This window comes from Melospiza georgiana, chromosome 4, assembly GCF_028018845.1.
Source record: "Melospiza georgiana isolate bMelGeo1 chromosome 4, bMelGeo1.pri, whole genome shotgun sequence".
Taxonomy (NCBI): domain Eukaryota; kingdom Metazoa; phylum Chordata; class Aves; order Passeriformes; family Passerellidae; genus Melospiza; species Melospiza georgiana.
In genome coordinates, this window is record NC_080433.1 from 31,460,053 (window position 1) to 31,476,221 (window position 16,169).

The window sequence follows — 16,169 nt, forward strand, 5'->3', positions numbered from 1 at the left end:
CGGGGTGACCCCATTTCACAGGATGCAGGATTCACAGTACCAATGGCACCTCGAGGACTGCGTTCTGTTTTGGGTCCTCACTTTAAAAAGCACACTGAGATGCTGGAGCAGGTCCAGTGAAAACACATCCTATGTGGAACAGCTAAGGGAGCTGGGTTTTTTTAGTCTAAGGAGGCTAAAAAGAGCCCTCATTGCTCTCTACAATATATGAAAAGAGGTTATAGTGAGGTCGGGGCTGGTCTCTTCTACTGTGCCTGCGTTGAGAGAACTAGAGGAAATGGTCTTAAGCTGAGACGGGAGATTTTTCCCCCCACTGTTATGGTGGTCAGGCATTGAAATAAGCTGCCGACGGAGGTGATGGGGGTGTTCCCATCCCTGGGGGTGTTCATCTGCAGCATCTGCATCTGGCGCTGCGTGATATGTCTTAGGGCTTACAGTGGCAATGCTGGGCGGATAAGCGGACTGGACGATCTCACACGTCCCTTCCAACCCTGATGATCCCATGATTACATGATCCTCACAACCCTGCTCCTCTTTCCTCCTCCTCCACACACACACGCGCTGGCAGTGGCGGCCAACAGGTGCTTCTTTCTCACACACCTGAAGGCCACAGGTAGGAAACGGAGACACCGGCACTCCGCACAAGGAAGGTGTAGGGCCAGGCACGCTTCCAGGCGTTCCGGTTCCGCGGCTCTGGCCCGGGCCCTGCCCGGCGCCGCCTGGCGCGGGGGCGGGGCCTGAGCGGGCCGAGCTGTGGCGGCGGAGGGCGGGCGGGAGGGAGGGAGGCGGCCGCTCCCGCTGCAAGATGGCGGCGCAGAGGAGGAGTCTGCTGCAGAGTGTGAGTGGCATCTTCCCCCCCTCCGAGCACACGCGCCCCCCAGGTGGGTGCGAGGGAGTCCCCGGGCCTCCTCCTCACCCGCCCCCCGCGCTGCCGTGTGGGAAGGGGGAGGTTCCCCCGCCGCGAGCGGTGGGTCGCTGCTCTCCCGCCCCCTGTGCCGCCTCAGGGCAGGGGCCGCACTGCGGGGTCCCGCCGTGGCCAGCGGCCCGCACGCTGCCGGACCGGCCGCTCTGCAGCGCACGGTGGGCCACAGGTGGCTGGGGGGGCCGTGCCGGTGCTGAGGGCTTCGGGGTGCCCGCTGTGCGAGGGGGCAGCTGGTGCCTGCAGGCCTGGCTGGAGATGGCGGCCCCAGGGATGTGTCTCTCATTGCTGGCTGCAGCATCAGGCCCCAGTCCCTTGTCCTGGTTGACTAGTCCTGGAGGAATCCAGAGTTTTCCCTGCACTCCCGTGGCAGGGGTGCATGAGGATCTGATTCACCATAGCTAAGCTAGTGCTGTGCTGTGCTGTATGGAGTGCAAAACTTGCGTGCAAATTTCGCATCTGGTTTCTTGTTAACAAGAGCCGGAGTACAGCCAGAGCTCAGCCTCAGCAGGAAGGGACACTTGGTAAGTGGTACTGTTCTTCAGGGCAAAATGTGGAGTTATTGACTGTGTATTAGTTAGCAAAGGGAGAAGGGTTGAGAAGAGGGTGGGGGTGGACTGGTGATCTGTACTGCACCATGATCTTCACTTCAGCCTGCTTGGGGTTTACATGGTCTCTTTCCTCTTCCTGCCAGGAACAGCAGCCCAGTTGGACAGATGACTTACCATCCTGCCATCTCTCTGGGGTGGGCTCAGCTCCAAACCGTTCCTACAGTGCAGATGGCAAGGGGACAGAGGGTCACCCCTTGGAAGATAACTGGTTAAAATTCAGGTAAGTGGGTTGCACCTGGGACACTGACTCCTGCTGACACAAGTGCACGTGGAAGAGGTATTTAGTTTGTCACACAGGATGTGGAAGAAGAGGGTGGGGCCTGAGCACGCAAGAGGTGTCTACGGGAACTTGCTACTTATAGCTATGTCTTACAGAGATCTGTGACCTCTTTGCTTCTGCCCTCTTGGCAGGAGTGAGAACAACTGCTACCTCTATGGTGTCTTCAATGGCTATGATGGCAACCGAGTCACCAACTTCGTGGGTCAGAGGCTCTCTGCAGAACTGCTGCTGGGCCAGCTCCACGCAGACCACAGCGATGCTGACGTGCGTCGAGTTCTGCTGCAGGTAAAGAAGCTTTGAGTGGGAGCAGCTCCTTCTTCTTGCATTACCCACCTCCTCTTTGCCATCAGGGGAACAGCATCTGGTTTCTGTGGGGGTTGGAAACATCTGGTGGTTGCAGTTGCACTCATCCTGAGCATCTGTAGTGCTTTGTTTCACTCCTGCCTCATCCCATCTGTCCCCTGGCTCTGTCAGCACAGTGCTGAGAGCTCTCCAGGAAGCTGCAGCCAGCCTTCCCTGGACGTGTAGGAACAAGTCAGCCTGGGAAGGAGATGACAGTGAGTGAAGGGGAGAAGTTAATGTGTGGGGAGATGGATTTGTGAGTGTGCTTTCTTGAGTGACAGGATCAACACACAAGATCAGATAGGTCTCTGACATTGCTGTGAATGTAATTTTTATGGTGTTGTCTTCTGTTTTGAGTTGTTGCAGATTGTTTTTACAAGCTGTTAACTGGTTGTGCTGAAACAATTGTTTCAATGTGCTGTAGTGGTCCTTGAAAGTCTGTAGGTACAGTGATCATCCACTCTTATGAGCTGGTCTTAGAGAGGTGAGGATGAGTACCCCAAAGTCTGTAGGCATCAAATAAGTGCGTTGTTTCTCTTTATGGTCTTTTTTAGGCTTTTGATGTGGTGGAAAGAAGTTTCCTGGAGTCCATTGATGATGCCTTAGCAGAGAAGGCCAGCCTGCAGTCTCAGCTACCAGAGGTAATGTGACCTTAAGAGCAGAGCTTGCTGGAGGTCCCACATTCCAGCTTGCTGGGTGAGGTTTGGGCACATTAGTCAGTTTGACCCAAGGGAGGCTGTAAGTGAAAGTTACTTCTCCATGGTTCTCTTCTGGAAGCTTGCATGAGGAGCAGCAAGTGCCTTGGTCCATTTCCCGGAGTTCCCACTGTTGGAACTGGCACTGCTCAGACCTGACATTGGTCACCTGAGTGAGGAGCTGGGTGTATCACAGAGAGGAGTGCAGCCTCTGCATGTGGCTCTTCCAGGACAAAGCCATGCAGATGAGAGGAAAGGCCTCACATTTGCATGGCATCTGGGCAAGTATGGGCTTCAAGTGTACTGGACTGTCCTCTCCAGAATTATATCAAAGCTGTGTCATTCGATAGGATTGAACAGAAAATGTTATGTCTTGTATAGATATGACACAAGGCCAAGGCATGTCAAGATGAGTCCCCTCCCCGCAGAATTTTTATTCCATCTGTGATTTCTGTCTTGTGGACTGTGTGTTTAAGCTTCCCCCTCATTTTGGCTTCCAGGGTGTCCCTCACCACCAGCTTCCTCCTCAGTACCAGAAGATTGTGGAGAGGTTGAAGGTTGTAGAGCAGGAGATCTCTGGAGGAGCCATGGCTATTGTGGCTGTCGTTCTCAACAACAAACTCTACATCGCCAATGTGGGTGAGTTGGTTTTTGTCAGTGGCTCAGTCTCAGCATTCCTGAGGATGCCAGGGGCTCCAGGGAGACATTTGAATGTGGGGCGCAGTTTCTTTGATGTGTGGCCAAGCAGCAGTATGCTTGCTGCTTGCACAAGCACTTGAAATCAGCCTGACTCTTCATCCCTGCAGATGTTGGTGCATGTGGCCAAAGAACAGAGGGAAAACGGGTTGGGAGGAGGAGTGCAAGTTCACTGTGAAATAGAGAACGTTCCTGGGAGGTAGCAGCTCAGGTCTGGATGGAGAGCTGCCTAGCCGGCCCTTACTATGCTGCTAGCAAGGCTGCTTTTTGGAGATCGTGATGAGACAGTACATGAGCCTTTCTCTTCTTTTCTGTCTTTATTCCTGTCTCTGCTCCTTTTCCCTTTGGATGTGTTGTCCCTGTTAACAGCAGAGCTATCTGGTGCCTGATCTCGCTGCTCCCACTGCAGGTACCAATCGGGCACTCCTGTGCAAGTCCACAGTGGATGGGCTGCAGGTGACTCAGCTCAACGTGGACCACACGACGGAGAATGAAGATGAGCTCTTTCGCTTCTCTCAGCTGGGTGAGTGTTTGGGTATCATGTTCTTAGCTGAGAACATCGCATGACTGGGGCACCAAGACTGACTCAAGCCACAGGAACAATAAATAACCACAAAAAGAAGCTTACTGTGTTTTCAGGTGACAAGGTCAGGGCTTTCTTTTTGGGCCTTTTAGCCATTCTGTGGCTACAGGGTGAGCAAGCTCATCTCACTGACCCAGCAGAAAACTACGCTTTTGTTTCAAGTTTTGAGTGTTAGTTTTGTGTCCAGCTGCCAGAGTGGCATTGATCTGCCCTCCAGCTGTTGCTGCAGTCGATAGGAAGGCAGGAGTGGAAGCACAGAGCCAGAGGGTAGGAGTGAAGCACACAAAGTATGATGGCTCCTGTGGAGGCAAACCGCAGTTTATGCTGCTTTAAGTTCTGTGTTATGCCTCACCCTCAGGATGGTACATTTCAATTTGCCTTTGTACAAGCTGCTGCTGAAAAAAAGCAGCTTCACTTCAGACAGAGCCAGGCCAAGCACTGGCATTTACTTCTCTCACATCAATAACTACGGAACTCTTAATGCTGACATGTTGCTTTAGGCAATTTCTCTTTTCCTTTACAGTGTTTGACATGTTTGCTTTCTTGGTCTAGAGCTAACCCAGACCACTTGTGTGATTGCCAGTACCAAATTCTTCTTATTGAGATACTTGGGTCGTGTACTTTTATTTAGGCAGATCTAAGGTGGCATTCTTCATTAGATTCACCTGGCAGATATGTTCTTATCGGGTGAGGCTCCTGATGTGGTAATTTCTGCTACTAGGTCTTTTATTCTATTTCTCTTTCATTGCCATGCTACTCCTGCACTAGGGATATGTGCTGTGAAATGGAACACTAAATACAAGAATCCAGGGAAAGAGACTTTTTGAGTGTTTTTAGTGCCAAAAATGCAGAACTTATCTGCAGTCCATAGGAGAACAGGGATCTGTTAGATGTACCAACCTTAATGTGGTGCAGCACTGGTGATCCTGCCTACAGTCCCAGCAGAAGGAAGATCCTGTGGAACAAGGCAGTGTGCACAGGCTGTTTAGGGGCCCAAGGGAGGTTGTTTTTAGGCTAGGTTGAAGCACAGTGATAAGAGGCAACATTTGTCATGATGGTGCCTGTGCCACCCCTGTCTTGGGGGAGGGGTGGGAGAGGTCTTGTGATGTTGTGATTCTTCAGCTGGCACATGCCAGCTTGTTCAGTACCCTGGGAGAGTTGCTGTGATTTAGACATGACTTCTCTTGGTGTCCTGTGAGCCTCCCTGTGTGTGTGTCTGTCAGTGGCATGTACCTCCCTGCCAGGAGCTGGCAAATGAGCCGGGCCATGTTGATGAGTCAGCTGTGGTCTGCAGCAGATGGAGGACTTGTGTCTTACTGCTGGGGTAGGTGTGGAGCCATCTGTGCAGCAAGGCTTGGTTTGACTCAAAGGGGGAGTTTCAGCTGGACCCCTGCCTTCCCCTTGTACTTCCCCCAGTCATCCCTAGATTAAATCTCAGTGTTTTCTGGCTGATAGCTCTAGGTATAAGGAAAGGGGGGTTGCCAGAACAGAACAGGTAAGTGGATTATCTCTGCTACGAGTCCAGCCTCAAACAGCAGCAGCACTCAGATGGTCCCTGTTAGAACTTTTTTCAAGGTGGGATTACTTCCTAGGCCCTGTATCACCATAAGTTTATTTATAGAAATACTTGCTTGATCATTGTTATTTTAGGAGTAGCCACGTCAGTTTGAGCACTTGAGCAAATTCAGTGCCTCTTGTAGACAGCTCTCCTTTTCTCGGAATCACAGCATGGTTGGAAGGGACCACAGTGGATCATCTGGTCCAAGTTCCTGCTCAAGGAGGGTCATCCCTGAGCACGTTGTACAGGTTCTTCAATATCTCCAGTGAGGGAGACTCCTCAGTCTCTCTCTTTAGTCTCATGTGCTAGTGGAATTGCCATGTGGATCTTAGGAGCAGGGGTCAGTTACAGCTGGAAGATAAAGCAGGATCCTTCACGATTGTTGTCCTTGTTCCTGCCTTCTCCTCCCATCACACAGTCCAGAGCTGGCAGGTGCAGGTGCTCCCCTGCCTTTTCAGCAAATGCCCGTGCAGCCAGGCCAGCTGCTGCTGGTGCCTTTGGACCAGGATGTGGACTTTGTCTCAGGGCCAGCTGTTGCATTCAGATTATGCCTGTTTTGCTGTGTGTGTCTCCCTCCTTCTCTCTTCTTCCCAGCTGGGAACTAAGGAGAAGGTGTCCCTTCAAACACAGTTACTCCTTTGCTCCAGTTAGCTCCTGATGATTCTTCAGTGTCTCGTTTTGTCTTACAGTTCCGTGTAACTGTGGATATTTCTTTTCTCAGAGGAAGTTCTGCAAGTTTCACAAAGTTAATGAAGCATTTTTGGTTTTCAATCTGACAGGCTTGGATGCAGGGAAAATAAAACAAGTGGGAACTATTCGTGGGCAGGAAAGCACTCGGCGCATTGGAGATTACAAAGTCAAGTACGGCTATACCGATATTGAACTGCTCAGGTCAGAAAAACTCAACTGTGGGCTTTCAAGCCCTCCTTTTCTTCATGATCACTCCCTTCTCAGCTCCTATGTCACCATTAAATGCCAAATTACTGTCTCCTTCCAGTGCTGCTAAATCTAAGCCCATCATAGCAGAGCCTGAAATCCACGGAGGGCACTCGCTGGATGGGGTGACGGGCTTCTTGGTGCTCATGTCCGAAGGGCTCTACAAAGCACTGGAGGCAGCCCATGGGCCTGGGCAGGCCAACCAGGTGAGCCTGCTCACAAGGGAAACATTCCTGTGGATACTGACTCACTCCAGTGGTGTCAGCTGCTCTCATACAGGCTGTCCTCCTCATCTGTGCTGTCACTGTTGGACAGGCTGAATGCCTGTGCCACCCCATTCCAGTCTAATAATGTGGGAGTTGCTTTGCCAAGCCCATTCCTCTTGGCAGCTGCCTGTCCCTTAGGAGTAGCTCATTAAAGGGAGTGGGATGACTCAAGGCACAAAGGCACATTATCAGCAGGTAAGCATCAGTCAGATGAGTTGCCATAAAAACTCTTAGATCAGATGGCAGGAAAAGGTTTCCTCCAAAATCTCCTAGAAATCTTTCCTTTGGTGATTTTTTTTTTCCCCCTTCTCTGCTCAGGAAATTGCAGCCATGATAGCCACAGAGTTTGCCAAGCAGACGTCGCTGGATGCTGTGGCACAGGCAGTGGTGGACCGGGTGAAGCGCATTCACTGTGACACTTTCGCCAGTGGTGGGGAGCGGTCCAAGTTCTGTCCCCGTCACGAAGACATGACACTGCTTGTGAGGAATTTTGGGTACCCCCTGGGTGAGATGAGCCAGCCCACGCTGACACCAACGCAAGGTGTGTTGGGGAGAGGATGAAACAAAATGGGGTGAGGAAGATAAGATCTCTTGATTGATCCAGCCCTCACCTCACACTGGGAGAGGAGCTAGTTGGTGTAGAAGGAGTTTTCTTATTAAAACAAGATTATTGGCTTTGGAGTTGTGGAGTCTGTGACAATTTGACAGGATACAGTACAGCATCAAGGGCACTTTGATACAAAGTCTTGGGTTTTTTTGCTGCTGTGCTGCACCTGTAGTTGGTCATGTCTGAACTGCATTTTATAGCTTCTGTTTTTTCCCTTCTTAGGAGGCCGTGTCTACCCAGTCTCTGTGCCATATTCCAGCTCCCAAAGCACAAGCAAGACAAGTGTCACGCTGTCTCTTGTCATGCCTTCTCAAGGCCAGATGGTCAATGGTGCTCACAGCAGCTCAACTCTGGACGAAGCCACTCCCACCCTCACTAAGTAAAGTCCTGCTCTCTCGCTACCGAGTTTTCCCTGCACCTCACACTGCATAAAGTGGTTGAAAGGCAGAGACAGCTGTCAGTTACCTGTCAGTCAGTCAGTCCCTTATCTGGAGTGTGCTCCCCCCACTACAGCACTGACAGCCAACATAACGTGTTAGCTGGAAAGCGATTGCGTGAGGAGTGGGAATGAGTGAAGCAACAGCTCTGAAGCCAGCTCTGGCAACATGCCCTGGGAGCAGCATCTGCTGCTGTTCATGGAGGGCATTCTGGCAGGGAGCAGCCCTTCTCTTTGGACCTCGTGTGCCAAGTGTGTTGGGTGCTGTGCACAGAGGGAGTGTGGGTGCCCTTCATTGCAGCAAGGAAGAGGGATTATGCAGGTCACCTGTAAGGCTCTTGGAGAGGCTGCATTGCTGAAGCTGATTTGCTTACAGGCACTGCCTAGGATAAAAAAGGTGGATAAAGGTTAGAATTGGGTCCCCTTTGGATCCAGTCTGCAGGGTCATACTAGTTAGTGGCTGTGGTTTAGGCTGAGCCCTTGGCACAGCGTGGTGTGTACACGCTGCTCAGTGAAGAAGCGCTGTGGGTATTGTGCTCTGTAGCTCCAGAAACAATGAGGCTGACGCACTGGAGCTGCCTTGGCTGCAGCACAGGTCATGCAAGAATAGCTTTCCTCGCTGCCAGACTCTTCCCGTAAAGCTCATACTGTTCTGGGTATGGGGAGGCCAGCGGAGTGCATGCCTGGTTTTTCTGCTTCCTCTCTGTTCCTCAGATGCCTGGTTGTACTTAAGGCCTTCCAGTTAATGTGAATCAGATTCCTTTGATGTTTGTCAATTCCAATCAGTTCTTAACACTTTGAGTGCTCTCATAGAGCAAGTGACTGTAACTTTTTACCTGTCTGCTAGGACAGCTTGATCTGTGGAGAAACTGGTGCTTGTTCTGGTGCTTTTCTTGCCAGTGCATCAGGTGGAGTAGAATAAAGATGTTTATGTTCTCTCTTTGTGCCCCCTTAGCCAAAGCCCAACGGTGACGCTGCAGTCGACCAACACTCACACGCAGAGCAGCAGCTCGAGTTCGGACGGAGGTCTGTTCCGCTCCCGCCCCGCCCACTCGCTGCAGCCCGACGAGGATGGCCGTGTGGAGCCCTATGTGGATTTCGCAGAGTTTTACCGGCTCTGGAACATGGACCATGGCGAGCAGGGAGCACTGACTGTGTCCTAACTTGTGTCTGCCTCCTGCAGACACCCTGTGCTCCTCTGTGTGAGCAGAGACTGAGGCAAGGGTCAGAGTGTTCCACTGAGGGCTGCCTGCCTTTTGCCCACAGCTAACTCCTGTCCAGGATGTGCTGCACACTGAGCAGGGGATCTTGTGCACTACACACGTGTTGCCTGTGCCCTGCTCCCAAACCTGCCCAGCCCTGGGAAGCCCTGTGAATAGGGGAAAGGGTTTTGAATGCAGCCCTCACTGCAGGTTTTAGCAAATAAAGGTGTGGAGAGGGCTCCTTGTGGATGCTGCAGGAGCCGGGCCCGTGCCAAGGCTGCGTGTGTGCGTGTGTGTAGGTGTACACGTGTGTGCCTGCGTGTGTGTGTGTGTGCTGTCATAATGTTTCCACAACTCAATTCATAATGCTGTGATTCCAGTGTTCAACTCCATAGAAGATACCTCTATTTTGCAGAATAAATAACTTATAGCTACAGTCATTGGCACCCGTGTGGCTTGCTCTCTTCCTTATAATGTCGTGTGTGGGTGTGACAGCTCCTCCTGGTGAAACCTTCTGTTCCTCCTGAACTGAGGCTTGCACCTTGCAGGAGGAAAGCTTCTGCTGAAAAAGTGGCCTGAAGCCTTGCAGGCGACTTAAAGGCATAAGCTCTTTGTTTACTTACTTGCTGAGCTTTGGCACTGAATTATGGCTTAGAGTCAAACCATAAATACGGGTTATTGTTTTTTGTAGGTAAAATGCATGTTTTTCCCCTTAAAGTAGGCCATCTGGAAAGGTGCAGAGGGCAGGTGGAGTTTGTAATGAAGTTTCCCTGTACAGGCAGCTGGTGGTGCACAGCTGGAGGTCACAGTTCTCGTGTTGCCTGGAAGATGCAGATGGGCAGCCTCGTGTCGGAGCGGGGAGCTGTGCAGCGAGAGGAGGGTCCTGCTGCCTGCACTGCCGTGAGCCCGGCCTGGCCCTGCTGGCCGGGGCGTCGGGATCACGGCAATCCTCCTCTTCAGTTCAGATTTCTGACGGCAGGCGGCAAGCGAGGCTCTTCCCTCCCGCCTCCAGCCGTCCCCTCGAGCCTCCCAGCTCCCTGCAAACCCGGAGGCCTGGGGGCTGACCCGCGGCACCTGGTACCTCTGGGGCACTGCGGTGAGGCACCAGGCAAAGCCAGGAGAGGGCTAGAGGGGATCAGAGCAGAAGGGGCAAGAGGCAGAACTGGCCGGGGCTCTTCCCTGCGTTTATATTTGCATCCAGCCTTGTCACTTCAGGAAGAAGTGGAATGAGAGGGGATCAGGATGATGCAGCACGGGATGCTGTCATTAAGGCCAGTGTGTAGCCAAGCCCTGAGGTGTGGTGTGCAGGTTTGAGGCACTTGTGGCATGCCAGCCTGGAGAGTAGGAGAGGAGGATTTATCCCTTTGGATAAATTAAGCAGCACTGAGTGCCCCGAGGCAAGACCCGAGCTCACTGAGAAACATGTGGGCAGGATCAGAGCGGTGGGAAATGCCCGTTTCCTGGGAAGGCACAGCAGGGATCCCGTGTGGGTGTGGGTGTGGGTGTGTGTGTGGGTGCGCGGCTCCGCCTGTGCCCCTCCGGGTGCGGCGGGCCCGGCTGTGCCCGCGGGGCTCCCTGCGCTGCCGGCCTGTCTGCAGACGCTTGCGTTTCCCTGCCCCGTGCCGTTCCCAGGAGGAATGGGTGTGCTGAACGTGCCAGCACAGGCACCTCCTGTCGAGACCCTGCCAGCCCTGCCAGGGCAGTGACGTTCAGTGGCGTGCAGGCAAAGGCAGCAGAGTGGCGGGAGGTTTGGTGCCTTGTCCCCAAGGCTGAACATCACAGGGACTGGCAGTCCCTCAGCCCTGTCCCCTGCCCTTGCCTGTGCCCTGCAAGGAGCAGAGAGTTCAGGTATCGGAGCCCAGCCTGGCCTTGCTGTCCAGGGCTGCTCCAAAATGTCATTTGACCTGGGGGCCCAATCCTCCAGATGGTTGTGTGGCTATTTAACAGGACAGTGTGATCCTAGTATGGATTAAAATGGAATTGAAAAGGTTTTGTCGTATTCTGTGTTTCCTAACCTGGCACAGATCTCAATAGCTGTATAAACAAGTTTTTCTTGCTTATTCCCCCATCCCATTATCTCTGGTATTTGTGAACTTATACTGAGAACTGTTCCAATGGGAAATATTCCAGCAAGTGGATGCTGGATAAAAGTTTAAGAATTGCCAACACACTTATATAAAGCAGATCACGCAAAACAAACTGATCCTTAGGCATCATTACCAGTTTAGGAAGTACAAAAAAATAAAGTGGGTAGGAGAGGGTGGATCACACTAAGCTGTGCCTGTACAGCCTCTGGGAACGAGATGAGGAAGGCAGGTTTTCTGTGCATGCTCTGTGAGCCATGGCTTAGGAGTTCAGGTCAAAGGAACAGACTGAACATTGTGTACAGGGGCAAGAGGCTTGTGAGCCAATATTGGTATTTAATATTGTCCCCAGGGAGCAAGGGGAAAGATGCAGGTTGTAACAACAGTGGAAAAACCTCCTCTCCCCTGCCCCTTTAAAATGAAGGAGTGGCTGTAAGAGGACAGACCCAGAGTGATCCCTAGAAACAAGAGCAGGGGCCTTTTTGCATTGCAGTGAAATTCAAAACCACTAGAAATGTAAAGACCTGGACAGAGAAAAACAGTCCAGCTATGCTTCACAGGGCTGCTGGAGAGAAGCTAGCACATTAAGATCTGAATAAGCAGGGTAAGTTTGTCTTACAGGCAGCTAATATTATTTTTAAGAGCTATCCCCCTGCAAGGCAAGGGTCAAAATGAGAAGTTCTATCCCTAGAACGGGAGTAGCAGGAATGCTTTGCATGTCCCTGAGCTCTGGTCACTGGCTGAGGATCATTGGAGGTGCTCAGGCCAGTGAGACAAGCCTTTGGATGCCACCTAAAACTGAGGTTCTCAGCATCTCTGTGGCTAAAGGATCACCAGGGACTTCTTTATTTTAAGCTCTCCATTAGCTGAACAGCACACCCATTTATAACAAAATCTTTAAATAGCAGAGAATAGCTGGAAAGGGTCATGGCCAGCAGTTAGTGCTCAGCTCCATTACATGGCCTGTGGGTAAGTCACATAGGGTTTGGGTTTTCTTCAGCAGCCAAGGCATCAGTTGAAGCTAAGACAGGTTATTTTTTCCCCATTCACTTTGTTGCTTTTGTCACACCTGAACTTTCCAATAGGGAAGAGGCATATGGTGAACAAGTGCCACTTGATGCCACCAATGCTCCCTGGATCACACAAGGGTAATGCAGCACCCTCAGCCAGAGTCCCTGCTCCCTCAGCCACCATGCTCGGAAGAGGAAGGAATGTGTTCCTCTTCCCTCTCCTCCTTTTTTTTCCCCCCACCACATTAAGGCTTTTAGTGTTAGGAGACCTAAGAGTTTTTGACACCGTTGAAAAAATGCCACAATTGGCCTGGTGTCTTCTGAAAGTGGAGATAGCCATAGCTGAAAGGCGAATCTGCCTCCAAGACATAAATATTGTTTAATTTGACAGATAATAGATAGTTGTTTATACACAAAATAATCTGATTTTTCCTTCTTCAGAATGTCTGAGGAAGGGCTTTAGAGTAATCTTGTGCAGTTCATTACTCAAGTGACTCACCTTTCTCCAGAGAAGAGCATCACTGGCACCCTAAAACATCTATGCCCTTAAAGTGAGTTGTAAATAAACCACCAGGGATAGGTTAGGTATTTTAAATCCTATAGCTCTTTCTGTAAGCACAGGAATTCTATTCAGAGCATTCTGGCAAAAATTCAGCATGAGTACTTATATTCTGCCAACTCCAATCCCCTCCTGGAGTTTCAAATGGATACGATATTTATCTTCACTTTCCTTCTTAACTATTGTGTGTTGTCACTGTAGGTTGCTAAACAACTGCTGCCTCATCGGTGGCTGCATTTTGCTGGTGAATAAAGTGAGCCCCATGTGCCTATGAACCATAAAGCTATTTGGAGCCCTTGCATAAGAACCCCAAGATACGTGTAAGCTGTTAATATTTATTATGTGGAGCTGAGAACATCACTGAAGATGGAGGGATTACAGTAACTGAGTTCAGGCTGTTGAGCAGCCAGACAGAATGAAAGAGAAAACAGATGCCCTGAAGGAATAAGAGCAAAATGCATGAGGAATTTTCTGCATGCAGGATTAGACTCCAGTGGAGCATGGAAAGAAAAAGGCTGGAAATGCTCCAGGGAGCCAGGGCAGATAGGACAGAGGCAGCACTAGAGCTTCTTGCTTGAGGTGAATCTTCCCCTCTATGCTTCCCCCAAGCAGGCAGCAGTTCACCCATGGGCTCGCTGGAGTGCAAACAGCAGGAGCCTGGGAGAAGGTTCAAGGTGTTTCCAAGGCATGGGAAAGAGGATTCAATCTTCTGGGATGTGCAATGCTTGGCCATTGGCCCTCTCACTGCTAGGTGTTTCAAGAGCCTTCTAAGCAGCTTTTTCTTTCTGTCTCATCTCTCAAAAACAGCACGACCCAGAAACCCTGCATTTCTTCTGCTAGTTTTGCCTGAGCTGGCCGAAGAGTTTCTCTCTTCCTTACAAAAAACAATTGATGGTGGAGAACAACACTAGGCCCTTTCTGCAAAGCAAGGTCCTCAGTGAACCAGCTGCTTTAATGTCCAAAGGACTGGTAACAAGGAAAGCCACGACTCAGAGAGTGAGAGGTTCAGGGAGGGCAGACAACCCCGCACCTCCCACTTGAGAAGTTACAGAAATGCTTCTGCACAAAACCCTTGTGGTTACCACAGCACTAAGGTGGCCATCACCCACCAAAATATCTTGGGAAGCCACTGTGGCTTGTTCCAAAGGCAGCCACAAGCCCAGCCATCCAAAACTGAGGTTCCTTGAAGCAGTTGGGCATTTCCAGACACACAACTCAGAGCATTCCCAACCAAAGTGAAAACGGGCAAAGGCGGCAGCCTCCAAACTCTGATGAGAGTTGGTTGCTTTGGAAAATTCAGGGCTTCTTTCAAAGTAGTGGGATCAAAACAGAGCTGTTAGTGGTTTCATGCCTCAGAGATTGGGAAAGTCCCTGACTGCAGCAGCTCCAGCTGGCGCTGGAGCACAGCAGGTAGCTGCTCTTGTTCGCCTGTGAGCTCGGGGCTCCTCCTGCCGTGTTGGTGCCGGAGCCCCTCGGCGCCTGTCTTGGCTGCCAACCTGCCCAGCACCATGGCCAAACCCAGTGCATCCGTGCCTCTGAGGCAGCCAGGCAGGGTCCTGCTCACACAGCCAGGGAGAGGGATATCCCATGCACAGGGGCAGGGCAGAGCCCCAGGGCCTTGTCTCCAGCCCATCTCCAGACCTGCCATGCGAGGGCCACCGTCCCAGGAAAGGGACACCTCTGTGCCTAGCTTTAGGCAAAGTGGAGCAAACTGGCTGGGTCACCCCGTGCAGCCTTGGCTAAAGGTGTGCTGTGGGTGCTGCTGCAGGGTGGGTGTGGGGGCAGAAACAGAAACTCATCTCTGAATGGACTTGCCAGGCGCTGCTCATTGGTTCAGCGTGGAGGATGGCCCCAGTGTGCAGACACGTCTCATGTAAGGAGAGAAGGGGCTCATCCCTCTCTTTGAAGCAAGAAACATACAGAGAAGCAGCTTCAGAGCTCATCCCTAAAACACTTACAGCTCTTAAATGCAAATGAGAGTCAGGCACTAAGGCAAAATAGGTTTCGATATGAATTCTTCATCCAGGTAGTTTAATAATTTACTGAACTCCCCACCCCTTAATCCCAATGCATTCTGGAGCCAACTCTGCTTTTTGTTGTTGTTCCTGTCATTTGCTCTTCCAGGATTTCTCAGCTGCTGCATTGAGGAATAACCAAAATAGCTCCACAAGGGACTTCTTGGAGATCTGAAGGCTTGAAACAACAACAGCAAAATAACAAAAAAAGGAAAAGAAAAGAGAAAAAAAAAAGGCTAGATGAGAACTGGAAAGGTGAGGAGACAAAACCAACATGCAGTCAATAAAAGCTTTCAGAGAAGAGATAAGAGCAACAAAACATAGAATGGCTTACTGCTTGCTAAAGGTGTGATGGGAATATGAAAAGCACTTTTGCAAATGTCTGGAGGGGAAAAGAAATTAGAGAAGTGTAACCATTAGTAAATGAGTATGTGAGTGCATTATTCATGCTTGCAAATATCTGAACAGCAAAAGTGTGACATTTTTGTTTCTGTCTGCCTTTAGTGGCAAATTTAAGAATTTTGGATAGCGAGGATGTAATTAAGACCTAGTAAAGCAGCTTGTGCCTGCTGCAGCAAGCAAGTAACGTGGCAGCCTCCCTCCCAAGCTCCAAAGGGCTGTTCACCTGCATGAAGTGACTCTGTGTTTGTAGAACTGCAGCTCGATTCAGCATGAAAACAACCCAAAGAGATATAGCACTTAGGCAGAAATAAGGTACAATATTCAATGATTTAGCTGAGGCACATACTATCTGGTGCTCTTTACCACAGGACTTCAGTTTTGGTAAGTCACCCAGGTCCTGCGGCTGCCTGGCACCGAGGGGCCCTTGCTGTGATCTCCTTGGCCCTGGCAGTGTCCCCTGGAGGGCTGCAGGAGGACACGCCGTGCCTGGAATCAAGGTGGGCGGCCGAATGTGCCTCAGATGCAGCTGCCCTTGCCAGCCCCACCATGGGCTGCTGCTCATTGTTGTGCTTGGCACCTGCAGACAGCCTGGCCACAGCTGCTGGGCACCGCGTCCTTCGGGGAGACACTGCTAATGGTCTTGTGTGGAGCTCTAAGTGGACTGGGGACCTGAGACTCTCCAAGCAGGAGAAGCATTTCACTCCTCTCTAATTAGACTGATTTCTCGGGCCAGAGCATTGGAGCTGTGGTTCCTGGAGAAATGGATGGCCCTGTGGGCTGTTGGCCAAACCAGCTGCGGACCTCGCAGGATCCTCCTCGCAGGGAAGCTGGGAGTCACTCTGCTGCACTGAGCCTTTAGCTACAGCCTCTCCCACACTTCACTGCCAGATGGACACACGCTGGCTCTCTTGTCCTCAGGGCACTCAAACCCCATGACACAAATCAAAACATGTGACAAACGTGGCAGT

General features: G+C 51.1%; 1 protein-coding gene across 2 annotated transcripts; it reads left to right on the top strand.

Annotated features, from left to right (window-relative positions):
• Window positions 1-777: 777 nt before the first annotated feature.
• TAB1 (TGF-beta activated kinase 1 (MAP3K7) binding protein 1) lies at window positions 778-11,059 on the top strand. Of its 2 annotated transcripts, none has more exons than XM_058021975.1 (11): window positions 778-838; window positions 1,614-1,750; window positions 1,942-2,095; window positions 2,707-2,793; window positions 3,348-3,486; window positions 3,953-4,066; window positions 6,464-6,575; window positions 6,682-6,826; window positions 7,205-7,427; window positions 7,716-7,872; window positions 8,885-11,059. In XM_058021975.1, the coding sequence occupies exons 1-11, from the start codon at window positions 806-808 to the stop codon at window positions 9,090-9,092; spliced, it is 1,509 nt and encodes a 502-aa protein (XP_057877958.1). In that variant the 5' UTR covers window positions 778-805; the 3' UTR covers window positions 9,093-11,059. The 2 variants fall into 2 exon arrangements, with proteins under 2 accessions (XP_057877958.1, XP_057877959.1); XM_058021976.1 differs by having other exon boundaries at window positions 786-838; window positions 1,620-1,750.
• Window positions 11,060-16,169: the final 5,110 nt, after the last annotated feature.